The sequence below is a fragment of the Prionailurus bengalensis genome, chromosome D4 (assembly GCF_016509475.1).
Source record: "Prionailurus bengalensis isolate Pbe53 chromosome D4, Fcat_Pben_1.1_paternal_pri, whole genome shotgun sequence".
NCBI lineage: Eukaryota > Metazoa > Chordata > Mammalia > Carnivora > Felidae > Prionailurus > Prionailurus bengalensis.
Window position 1 is genome coordinate 50410376 of NC_057359.1, and position 13370 is coordinate 50423745.

Here is a 13370-nt window from a genome sequence, read left to right on the forward strand (position 1 = left end):
TATGTTTGTGGGTAACAGAATTTGAAGTCTTATTTTAATGCAAGCATGAGCAAATATGTGATATATGTGTTGACGTTTTTCCTGGCTTATGCTATTTTGTCATGTCTTCTGGAGTCCACTTCCAATTGATTGGACTTACCATCTGAGAAAACATCTATTTGCCATTCATGTTTCTTAAAAAATTTATTTCTTGTTTAATTTACATCCAAGTTAGTTAGCATATGGTGCAACAGTGATTTCAGGAATAGATTCCTTAATGCCTCTTACCCATTTAGCCCATCCCCCTCCCCAAACCCCTCTGACAATCCTCTGTTTGTTCTCTATATTTAAGAGGATTTTATGTTTTGTCCCCCTCCCTCCCTGTTTTTATATTATTTTTGCTTCCCTTCCCTTATGTTCATTTGTTTTGTATCTTAAAGTCCTCATATGAGTGAAGTCATATGAATTTTGTCTTTCTCTAATTTCGCTTAGCATAATACTCTCCAGTTCCATCCACATAGTTGCAAATGGCAAGATGTCATTCTTTTTGTTTGCCCAGTAATACTCCATTGTATGTATATACACCATCTCTTCTTTATCCATTCATCCATCAATGGACGTTTGGGCTCTTTCCATACATTTGCTATTGTTGATAGTGCTGCTGTAAACATTGGGGTGCATGTGCCCCTTTGAAACAGTATACCTGTACCCCTTGGATAAATACCTAGTAGTGCATTTGCTGGGTTGTAGGGTAGTTCTATTTTTAATTTTTTGAGGAACCTCCATACTGTTTTCCAGAGTGGCTGCACCAGCTTGCATTCCCACCAACAATGCAAAAGAGATCCTTTTTCTCCGCATCCTCGCCAACATCTGTTGTTGCCTGAGTTAATGTTAGCCATTCTGACAGGTGTGAGGTGGTATCTCATTGTGATTTGTTTTTCCCTGATGATGAACGATGTTGAGCATTTTTTCATGTGTCGGTTGGCCATCTGGGTGTCTTTGGAGAAGTGTCTACTCATGTCTTTTGCCCATTTCTTCACTGGATTATTTGTTTTTTGGGTGTTGAGTTTGATCAGTTCTTTATAGATTTTGGATACTATCCCTTTATCTGATATGTCATTTGCAAATATCTTCTCCCATTCCGTCAGTTGCCTTTTAGTTTTGCTGATTGTTTCCTTTGCTGTGCAGAAGCTTTTTATTTTGATGAGGTCCCAGTAGTTCATTTTTGCTTTTGCTTCCCTTGCCTCCAGAGACGTGTTGAATAAGAAGTTGCTGCAGGCAGGGTCAAAGAGGTTCTTTCCTGCTTTCTGCCATTCATGGTTTATGAACTGACATTAAGTATCTCTTAAGAACATAATAATCTAAATGATGATAGTGTATCCTAAGTGAATTAAATTTTTTTTTTTTGATTTCTAGTTCTCCCTCCTCAACCAGAAAATATTAAGATTTCTAACATCACAGACTCCTCAGCCATGATCTCTTGGACAATCTTGGATGGCTATTCTATTTCTTCTATTATCATCCGTTACAAGGTTCAGGGCAAGAATGAAGACCAGCACATCGATGTGAAGATCAAGAATGCCACCATTACCCAGTATCACCTCAAGGGCCTAGAGCCTGAAACAGCTTACCAGGTGGACATTTTTGCAGAGAACAACATAGGGTCAAGCAACCCAACCTTTTCTCACGAACTGATGACCCTTTCTAAATCTCAAGGTTGGTAGAGTGGACAGGTATTTACATAGGATTATTTCTGGAGATGATTGGGAAAACCCCATTATCTTAAGATATTTACCTGATATGTACGTCATGTGACATAACTCATTTGTCCAAATAGGCTTCACCATCTCTAGATAGGTTCTTAAAATGAAAATGCCCCTGGGAAGGAATCCTTGTTGATCCATTTTCTTTTGTTAAGCCTTAGACTAAATTATCCCATCACACTCCCTATCCAGCAGTGGAAGCTCTGAAGAATATGAATTTGATTCCATGGAAAAAGAATGTGGAACCTGCTTAGTGGAGGCAGGCCTACGCTGGTGCTTCAGTGGGAGGCTCCAAGAACCAACACCATTCTTTCTCAAATGAACTCCTCTTTTAGCTTGGATGACACTATACTATTCTGAGGTGTTTTTTTTTTTTCTTTCACTGTTTGGATCCAAGTTATAATGTCTCCACATCCACCACTAACCCCCACTCTAGTGAGAGTAAGCTCTTTGAGACAGATGGAGGTCCCTCAGAGTGCCAAGCACAGGATGCCCAGGGTTTGTGATTGATAACACCTGTTGAACATAGTTAAGTGAACAAAAGGGACTCAGGATGGGGATTGGGGGCTGCAGCTCCTGGAGCATCCTCCCTTTGAATTCTGTCTGCAACCGTACCTCCCAGCCCTCTGCCCTGTACCACAAGTGTGAGGGAACATAGAGTGATATTAGATGGAAATTTTGGAAGATTTATATAACCTGGACTAAGGTTTTTTTTTTTTGTTTTTTTTTTTTTTTTTTTTTTACAGAAAATCTTATAGTAGTAAAAACTTCTTGGTTTCGAGGGCTACCTAGGGCTTAAGAAATAAAATGAAACATGGATATTTTCAGTGCTGATTCTTTGGAATATTTTTGAAATGTTAAAGGAATTATGAGTCTACCAATTATAGAGAATTGGAGTTTTCAGATGACACTCTTAATAAATGCATTACTTTTATAATTTTTTGTGTTTTGGTAAAATGTGTACAGGTCCTAAATCCAAGCTCTACAAAAATACAAGCAAAAAAATAATAATAAAAAAAAGACATAACAAAACAACAAAATTCTCACTATTCTATTCCAGACTTGTTTTTATGCACCCATGAGTAGAGATAGAAGGAAGGAAAGAGATAATCACAAAAGAATACTTGTAAGAAGATGGGGTGATGCTCTACATACTGTTTTTCGTAAAAATATATTGCATTTAATTTTATTTGAGTTTAAGGGAAAGAGATGGAAAGATTAGACCATAATCTTTAAGTTCATTTTGACCTGAGCCCTGAATTTAATGGTTTTTCTCTTCTGTCTCTCCCTCCTTCCCCTCCTCCTTTCCTTCATTCTCCCATTGGTATTCTCAGATTTTCTCTATCAGTTTTTTATATAAGAAAAAAAAAAGCAAAATACCTTACAGACTCTAAACTCAGCATCTTAGAACAAGAGAGATTTTCTAGGTGGGAAAATTATTCAGGGGAACTTTAGCTACTTTCCCAAAGTCCTACATCTAGTTAGTCATTCTCACTATTGCTTGACAATGTGCAGTTGCTTGGGCCTTTACTTGGAAGTAAAAGTTGGATAAATGATAAGATTAATAATTAATAATTATATAATAATCAGCACTTTGTGTTTTTTGGTGTTTTTGTTGTTTGTTTTGTTGTTGCTTTTTTTTTTTTTTTTTTTAGGTCTTATAAAACGTCAGACTGTGAGTCATTCCTCTCCATTGAGTTTCAGAACATATGAATGAGTAGCCCAAGGTCCCATAGCAATTAGGTGGCAGAGTCAGGGCTACCATGACATTTCTGTTTCCCTGTGATGTCTACCATAGATGGTCTTGCCCTGTCTCTCCAAAACTAACCCTACTGCTTCTCCTGTGTTCTGCGCAGCACCAGCGGACCTTGGAGGCGGGAAAATGCTGCTTATAGCCATCCTTGGCTCGGCAGGAATGACCTGCCTGACGGTGCTGTTGGCCTTCCTGATCATGTTGCAATTGAAGAGGGCAAATGTCCAAAGGAGAATGGCCCAAGCTTTCCAAAACGTGGTAGTGTCTCATCTTCCTACTAACTAATAAGTACAAGTCTGCATGAATGCAGAACCTTCACTTGAAAGATGTGGACCAGGAAATTTACTTCTAAAGCCAGTATTTTCCTTAGCCAGGCCTCATCTTCTCTTTGACTTCCGTTATGAAATGGAAGATAAACAGCATGACTATATAATTTGTTATCCAACCTGGAATAATTATAAGAGTGAAAAGGTTGCTCTTAGTAATTATTCAGGAATCCAGGGCTAAAACAGGCCCTAACAAAGTGACCTGTATGGTCATCCTAATGATAAGTCACCAGGGAGACTAATCTTGCAGTATGAAGAACTGAACACTGTTGGTAAGGAAGGACATGAATGTAACCAGACCTCAATGTCATGGGTAATGATGTATTGTGCTAGACATTTCCTATTTCCAGTTCCCATTTTCGACTTTTAGTATCTCCCACAATCTTATTATCCCATATACATTGTGTCTGTAATATATGTTAATTGTATGTACACGTGTGTATCTCCATCCCTTTGTATCCTTCAGTCTGCAGTCATAGTTCATAATACCTGGCACTGCATCATTCTTTCGCCTAGACATTTTGATCAGTAACCAGAGTTTACAAAATCATACTTGACCAATATGTACCCTGTTTGATTCCTTTGGTTTTACTAGAGCCTGAATGTCTTTCTAGTGTGTGGTTTTAAGCTCTGTAAAATGAACTTGCACCCAGCTTTATCAATGCCATGTATAAAACATTGAGTACAGCTACACATTCTAGATAAGGTATACCTTCATGTCCACAGATCCCTGAGCTTCCCCTCTATGGAGGACAAAGGGAGCTTTGTTATCTGACTCCATGCGAGAGGTGGCTCAACTCAAGCTGCTCCTGGAGAGAAAGGGCCAGCAAGGGGGCTGGGAGCACTGGAGCTCCTATGATAATGGTGCCTTGTCATTATACATGCCAGCCTCTCAAACTCAGGAGAAAAGGTGATGCTGTGTTGGGCTTTGCTGTAAGCCTCTGTCATCCTGGGGTCTGAATCTGCTCCAGAGTGGGCTCAAGAAGTTCTCAGGTTTAGGATAAGCCAGAGTGAGTGAGTTAGAGTCCAGAATAGACCAAGACTATGTAAGAAAAGCTCTCATGGAGGCATGGCCTCTTACTGTCCCAGATAGGATCTCTGTGTTCTTTTCCAAACCAGAACTAAGTACCTGCTTATTTCAAAGCTCAGTAGAAACTCAATGTGACTAACTCAGGGATGTGCCATCCTGTGGCATCCCTGCTCTAATTCTCCCCTGCCTTGCTGTCTGCAGACATTGCTAATTGATTGCAGAATACCTTCCCCCAATGCCTGGAAGTGTCCCATGAAGCTGTAGACAGTCTGTTAGATGAAACCTATTTCCATCTCCATCCCAGAATTAGTTTCTTGTTTCACTTGGTATGGATACAAACCAGGAGTATTTATGCATGTCAGAATTATGAAAAATCCTGACATAAAACCTTTAAAAAATTATTTCTCCAGAGGGAAGAGCCAGTTGTGCAGTTCAACTCAGGAACTTTGGCCCTGAACAGGAAGGCCAAAAACAACCCAGATCCTACAATTTATCCAGTGCTTGACTGGAATGACATCAAATTTCAAGATGTGATCGGGGAGGGTAACTTTGGCCAGGTTCTTAAGGCGCGCATCAAGAAGGACGGCTTACGGATGGATGCTGCCATCAAGAGAATGAAAGGTCAGTGCTTGGCCACATCAAGTCAGCATTTCACTCGGGCGGGGAGACAACTTGACTTCCTGTTGAATCTTTCCTCTATTCTCTTACATTATTTAAACAGAAAATTGGCATGGTGTCAGATATAGCTGTTCAGTGCAACTGCAGGTGATATTTCCTTTGAGGTCAGCTGGTGACAGGGTCAGGACATAAACATGAAGGCATGAGCTGTTTAAATGCCACTGTCTTGTTGTGATGTGTGAATACAGATTCCCTGTCACACACTGCAAATTGTGGGGGAGGACTATTGTTTCTCTTACTGCAGTGGTTCTCAAAATTGAGCATGCATCACAATCGTCTGAAAGCCTTGTTAGAAGCAGACTGTTGGGGTCCACCTTGGTTTCTGACTCAGTAAGTCTGGAGCAGGGCCAGAGGATTTGTATTTCTAATTAGATCACAGGTGGTGCTGATGCTGAGGGTTTGGAGGCCACATTTTGCAAACCACTGTCTTCATGGATTATCTGCATCAAAATTCCTGGAGACGTTAGCAATGTATCTACTTGGCTTCTCCCACTGTTGGATCTACAGTATTTGAGTTTCTGGGGGACATGTGAGAATCTGTGTTCTCAACAAGCATGCTTCTTGCTTCTTCTGTACCCTCAAGTTTGAAAACCATTGATCTAAGGTCACAAGAATGAGGTATTTTCCAGTTGTCTTCGTCTCAAGACTGCTTGGTGCCTACCCATCTAACAAGATGGCTAATACACATCTTCTGAGAAAGCTGAATGTCTAGCTCACTGTCTGTACTAGCTGTATTCTCTTCTGTGTGAAGTGGCAGGTAATGCACATGGCTTGATTGAGAAGCTGCATTGTGGCTTCTAGAGCATCTGGGCTTGGAAAGCTGTGTGTCAGAACAGGGAATGTAATTAACTACTTCTGTGGGTCACCTTCACCGTGTGGGCTCTCTAAGGCTGCTGCTGGGTTTTCCTTTCTGACAGCAGTATTGAGCGCAAGGGGGGAATTAACTTGTTCTTTGCAGCAGGTTGATAGAAAACAAATAAAATAAAACAAATAAAATACTGTCAATGCCTAGAGATAGTAGTATGTTTCAAATACACACGTACACATGTACACACACAATCTTGCTTAGCATCCAGAAATGTCTTTTCTGTTTTGATACTTTAGTTACAGGGAGTTTTGGGGAATAGTAAGGATAGTGTGAGAAGAAAGGATATAGAATTTCGTAAAATCAGAGCTTTTAAAGTCTGATCTGAGCCTGATGGTCCCATGCCCATGTGAAGAGGTAAAATAGCTTAATGGGGCACCAGGGCAGAAAATGTCTGCAGGGAGAATGATGCATCCAAAGGAAGACAGATACTGAAGTAGGGGACAAGGTCATTATAAAGAACTTCATTTTAAATATGCTTCCAAGGCATTAAACCTCGGGCTTCTTATGGTATGAACAGGGTATCTGATTTGGGATTGCCTACTAGCTAGTTTTGTGTGTACCCTTAGCCCATATGAAACATTCCTGTAATTTCCAAGCATGTTCAGGTAGGCACAGGGACACCAGCACCAACTGGCCCCCCCTTCCTCCCTTTCCTACCCAACATTATTTTTCAAAAAACCATAATAGCGCTCTGTCACCAATCAAGGCTGATCAGTTTGTGCATCAGCCAGAGAGAGCTTTCCCTTCAGCCTGGTTGGTACCTGGTGGTTCTTCCTCTGATCCAAGTGGTAACCGAGAGACAGGATGAAAAGAATAGAAACAGATGTAGTTCAGTTTCCTGACCATCAAGCAACTTCCATAGAAATGCCGTTGGATTTGAGGTGGTTTTTTTTGTTTGTTTGTTTTGTTTTGTTTTTTTAGCAGGACTGATTTGTGGGAAAGCAGGTTAAAAGTATTATGATAAAGGAAGGTGTGTACATTCCTGGTGTTGTACTGAAACTTTGGTTCTGCTCCTCAGCATATGCGTTGCTGGACAGCAGCTTCAGCTAGAATAGCTGGAGTCTAAATAGAGGCTGCTCCATCTCTACCAAATCATCTCACTGGGCATTTGAGAGCTTAAACAAGAAAACTTGAGAACAGTGGTTCTCAACCAGGGGTGGTTTGCCCCTTGGGGGACGTTCAGCAATGTCTGGATACACTTTTGGTTGGGCCGCTGGTATCTGGGGGGGGGGGGGGGTTAGAGGCCAGAGATGCTGCTGAACATCCTACTATGCAGAGGACAGCCCCCCAACAACAGAGGTTTCCACCCAAAGTATCAATGGTACCAAGTACTCTTCCTAGAGTAATGTCTGATTTCTATACAGTTTTCCAGACCTGATGGTGACTAAGTGCCTCTGAAGGTCCTGGGGAGTGGGAGGGGATAGTTGTTTCTAAAGAGGTCTAACATCCAGGGATCACAACTCTTGACTTAATTCCCAGAATATGCCTCCAAAGATGACCACAGGGACTTCGCTGGGGAACTGGAGGTTCTCTGTAAACTTGGCCACCACCCAAACATCATCAATCTCTTGGGAGCGTGTGAACATCGTGGTAAGATGCTCTTTTCCTGTCTTTCCTGCCAGAATTTTTGTTTAAAACAGGCACATTCCATATTGAAATTAGTAAATATAACAATCTTAAGAATGCTACCCATTTTTTTTTTTTAAAGTTGCAGTTTCATTCTGAATGTCTGGTCCTATTTATAGATTGTAATGAGACTTGGGATCTTTTTTGGAGGTAGGTCCCAGGCTGGATCTTTTGCCTTTTGGTGTGGTTCACCCATTAGTGTTCAAAGGTACCCGTGGTTGCTGCACACTGCCATCCTTGCTGATTCAGGGATTCCCTCAGCTACTATTGCTAGGGTTTGGGGGAGCCTTCAGCATCAGGAAGAGTGAAGTGCATTGGCTCTTCTGAGTTGCCTATCTTATTTCCTCCAAACCCAAGACACTGATACTCTGAATGTTAAATCCATGAATGCCAACAACCTATTGTAATAGAAAAGCATTGGTAATGGCTAGGATGAAATAATAGTAATAAACTTATATCTGATAGAACTTCATTTTTTTTCCCCAAACAATTATGGGTACAATTATGGTGGAGCTCTACAACTATCCTATGTTGTACATACTCTTAAAGGTCAACTTATATTATTTAGATATAATTGAGCACTTCTATGGGTTTACTTCAACATCCTACCTGGGTTTATAATTCTGAATCTATGCTTAAATTTATGCTTAATTATTATTAATTCCTCATGGAAAAGTTTGATCCCACAAAAAAGCTCCACACAGTAATTATTTCCAAACTTGACAACCTCTTGTTGACTCTGAGGCACAAACACCAACAATAGAAGAGAGACTACTTCCTTTTCCTCAATTTATTAAACTAAAAATACTGGGGCTTCAAACAATATATCATTCTGTGATCCAATAGGGTGTAATTCTGAAAGCTAGATCATGTCCCTTAGGTTCAATAATGAAGTAATGACATTTATTTTCCAGCTATTTCCTGAAAACAGTGGTCAGCATGGGACAGCAGTAAATGAAAGTTTAAAAAAAGTAACCACCGCCAACAGAAAAATGTGTATCTTTTAAATTTTTGCTCTGTCATCACCTTAGCACATAACTGGTTGGCTCTTAAAATTTATAGTTCAGTGAGGAAGTGAGAAAGCATTGAGGCATATCTTGCCTTACAGTGCTACATGCTACAGTACTAGGCTTTTTTTTTTTTTTACACCAGAATTTCAATTTCTTAGAATTTCTCTGAAGTTAAAATTCATTCGACATTTTAAATGTAAAAAATGGTATACCAAAAATTTTACCTTTAAAAGACAGTAAAACCACTCTACTTTTCATTGACTCAAAAGATCAATGTTTTTGTGAAAGAAGATTAATTTTATCAAAAAAAAAAAAAAAAAGGAAAACAATTTGGGAATAGGCGAAGACAATGGACAATAATTTCTTCTAGTACCTATTGTTTTATTTGTCTAAGTTTGAGTTTTCTGATTTCTCTAAGCAAAATGCAGTCTCTGACCTCAGACTCTGCGAACCTAACGAGCAAGACAGTGATGTAGCGGGAGTTTTAGGGGAGCAGTAGAAGGAGGAGGCAGAGAGTTGCCTGGTACGGGTCCTTCTGCCATGGACACTTACTCTTTTTTTTCTTTTTTTTAAAATAACCTCAAGAAAAGTTAGAGACAGACTGAAATAACATGCCTGGCTCACGTTAGTTCCCCATCAATACTGAATAAAAAAATAACAGGTGATGCAGACTAGCTGTCCTAGATCTTCTGGAGGCAAATCTTACTGAGTAGGTGCGGGCCTTCAGGAAGCCTCCATGTTAGTCCACGTGTGGTAGGCGGGAGGGGGTGGGAAAGAGGGGACCCTGAGTTCGAGCATGGTGCCCTGTAAGCATGGCAGGAACGTGAAACTTCTCTCGGTCCTGTTGTCAGTGTTCTCAAGGTTGGTACCGCTAGATGTATTGCTTTTTTTTTTCCTTGTTAATGTTTATTTATTTATTTTGAGAGAGAGCACAAGCAGAGGAGGAACGGAGAGAAGGAGAGAGAATCCCAAGCAGGCTCTGTGCTCATTGCGCAGAGCCTGACACAGGGCTCAAACTCATGAACCGTGAGAGCATGACCTGAGCCCAAATCAAGAATTGGACACTTAACTGACTGAGCCACCCAGGTGCCCCAACGTGTTGCTTTTAGATACTAAATTTTACAAGCCATTCCCGAGACCCTAGCACACCTTTGAAATCTCAGAGCTGTTGAGGGCCACTGAGAAGGTGGTGTCTCTCCCTTTCCCCACAGGCTACCTGTACCTGGCCATCGAATACGCTCCCCACGGAAACCTCCTGGACTTCCTGCGCAAGAGCCGAGTGCTGGAGACTGATCCCGCCTTTGCCATTGCCAACAGCACCGCCTCCACGCTGTCCTCCCAGCAGCTTCTCCATTTTGCAGCAGATGTGGCCCGTGGCATGGACTACTTGAGCCAGAAACAGGTGTGTGGTGAGGACCTTGCTTTGGACATCTTTCCTTTGAAATTCTCTCTGGACTCAGAGTTGAGCTAAATTTATACATTTTTCTAGTCAACTTCCCCCCTTTAATTCCTCTTATGATTGTCCTAATTTTAATCTCTTTGTTACTATTCTGTTTATATAAAAGTTAATGCCAGACACTGACAAGAACTGTATTTAGTGAATCTCAGCATGTGTATTTGATGACGAGGCTGAACTGATCTTAGCTTCATTTGGATCCAAATGATGCATGATAGCAGAGGACTTGGACTGCAGCAGGAAGATTTAATGACCTGGGTTTTTTGGTTTTTTTTTTTCTTTTCTTTCTTTTTTTCTTCTTTTTTTTTTTCCCCTGAAATGCTTCTCCCAAAACATGATGGGTCATTTGGCCAAATCCACTGAGGATATTAGAGAGGAACTTTAAGGGAATTGGATTCCTCTCTTCTCTATTTCCCAAAGGTCTGACCGCAGTGGCCTTGTGCCAGCAGAATGAAGTGAAAAAAGCAAACGATGTTTTTTTTTCTTTAAATTTCAGTTTATCCACAGGGATCTGGCTGCCAGGAACATTTTAGTTGGTGAAAACTATGTAGCCAAAATAGCAGATTTTGGATTGTCCCGAGGTCAAGAAGTATATGTGAAGAAGACAATGGTAAGTTCAGAACACAGACACTGAGGACATCCTCCCCAGGACAACCTCCTTCTCCCAATGGCCCTTCTCTTGGATGCCATTGTTCTTTGGTGACTCAGGCATCTGGCTGGGTACCCCAGTAGGTAGTTCCCTGGCCAGGCAAACATCCTTTCTGAGGTTTGATTGCTAAAATGACTGAAGGCTCTGTATTTGCCACTGAAGAAGCCACTGTCACATGTGGCCAAGTGATTGAACATGCAAGCCTCATGGTACAGGGGTCAGTCTACATCCAGGCAGGACCCCTAAGTGTCTCACTCAGAAACCTCTGAGGAGCTCCCTCAAACCCCTTTCATATACAGCAAGCATAGGAGGGACAAAAAAGACATCTAACATACTTTCCAAATCTAAAGGAAAGAAATTAATAAGGTTCCTACCTCACAAAGAGGCTCTATAGAGAAATCCCTAACTTCTAAGGCCACAGAAGATTTCCCTCTTTGCCAAAAGTTCTCCACTCCCTCTTCAAGCCCACGTCGAATCCACATTCTGCTGATGACACCTCCTCTCCCAAACAGTAACATTTAATCTTCAAGTAAAGATCCCAGGAGAACCTCACCATGGAAGGAGAGAAGCTGGACTCAGTCAGCGTTCGTTGCCTATCATAGCTCCCTGGAAATGCCCCTTCCTTCCGGGGATGTGACAACAACATGGCGCCACCCTCTGCTTTCCCAGGGTGGGCTGGTACGTTCAGGGCCTTGGAGCTAACAAATCCTGCATCATCACATGTGTTTGGTGGCTCTACCCCAGTGGTATGGCTCCCCCTTTCCCAGGTCTGGTGGACATTACTCTGGCTAAGATTTCCTGGGAATCCTGCGGTTTTTACATGGCCCCTTTGCTTTTGTGGGTAACAATTGCCTCGGCAAGGCTCAGGCTTCTGTAGTTACCCTCTTTTTTAGGTTCTTAAAAAAAAGTGCTTATTTTACTGACTGACAAGATAACAGAAACAATATTCAAGAATGTTTTGAAAAGGAAATGACCCACAGTTCACTACCTTAACACATTTTATTTTTCATTTTTTACTTCTTGCCTTGCACAAACATACATATTTTTATATAGCTACTATCACAGTGAACATAACTATTTTGGATCTTTCCAGTTCCCTTTCTGATAAGGGTTTGAGGTGGGGCCTCTTTGGCTCTTAGAGACCTCACACACATCCAGTGGGGTCTTGGATGCTTATCAACATCAACACCTTCCAGAAGCCTTGGGCGTCTCCCTGAGGGTTGACTCCCAGGCACACAATACTTTTTTCTCTAAGCTTTTCTGAATTTGCCTCACTTGAAGCAGATGTTTCTCAGCAGAGGGGCGGGGCTTGTCTTAAAGAAGCAGGACCCACCACTCACCCATTTACTCCTTCTCCCCCTAGGCCACCTGAAGCTTGCTATCTCCCTCACAGAGAACCTTTCCTTGCTTCTTTTTGGTGTTTGGGGGCTGTGGTGCCCGGAGTGAGGGGGTGGAGGCACTGACATAATTTAGCCCCACAACCTACATATTTTATTTGGATGCTGTCCTCAGATGCCCGGGGAGAATGATGGTTTGCTTGGCATTTCATAAAGAGCAGTGATTTCTGCAGTCTTGGAGAGCTCAAGAGGAATGCTTAGGGGGGCAGAGCACTTAGATGGGTCAGAACGTAACTGTGTCTGCTGGAAGTGGCTGGGAGAAGTGTCCTGCAGCAGCATGGGGTCTGGGAGGAAAGACATTAGCCCTCAGGCACCGGAAAGGAGAGGGAATGGAGGGAAGCCAGCTCCCTGCAAGAGGGGTGCAGTGTGGCAAATTACCACCAGAGGGCAGAGTGGCTACTGTCTCTGGACTATTGTTTAAATCTGAGATTTTGCACTCCAGCTGCCCCTCTGAATCATCTGGGGAGCTTTCAAAAAATACTGATGCTGAGTCCTACTGCTTAAATACTATATATATACTTATATACTCTGATTCTGTTGTCCTGGGGTGGAGCTCCTACATCAGTTTGTGGTTGGTTGGTTGTTTTTTTTGTTTAAGTCCCCCAGGCAATGCTAATATTGGAAGTGTTGCAAGCTAACATACTAAGTGATTTGGGGCTTTATTACCATTGATAGATGCATCCCCTCTCATCAATGTCTTTATGACTATAGTGTTTCATGTCTGTGCTAGGTTTGGGGGTGACATAAATTGGGACAGCCTCCACCTTTAAGTAGCTCAGATGCATAATAAATAACAGTCATTAATAATGAAAAACAGTTGATAAGTGCTGACGGC

The 13370-nt window shown here is 41.6% G+C and overlaps 1 protein-coding gene across 3 annotated transcripts in view; it reads left to right on the forward strand.

Moving 5' to 3' along the window:
* TEK (TEK receptor tyrosine kinase) overlaps window positions 1-13370 on the forward strand; it is a 106467-nt gene that overhangs the window by 84830 nt on the left and 8267 nt on the right. For 2 of the 3 annotated variants that reach the window (XM_043566797.1, XM_043566795.1), the window contains 6 exons: window positions 1396-1695; window positions 3599-3753; window positions 5262-5472; window positions 7877-7987; window positions 10245-10435; window positions 10986-11099. In XM_043566797.1, the coding sequence (XP_043422732.1) occupies window positions 1396-1695; window positions 3599-3753; window positions 5262-5472; window positions 7877-7987; window positions 10245-10435; window positions 10986-11099 (1082 nt within the window). The remainder of the gene's footprint in view (window positions 1-1395; window positions 1696-3598; window positions 3754-5261; window positions 5473-7876; window positions 7988-10244; window positions 10436-10985; window positions 11100-13370) is intronic. The other variant, XM_043566796.1, reaches the window with a different exon arrangement.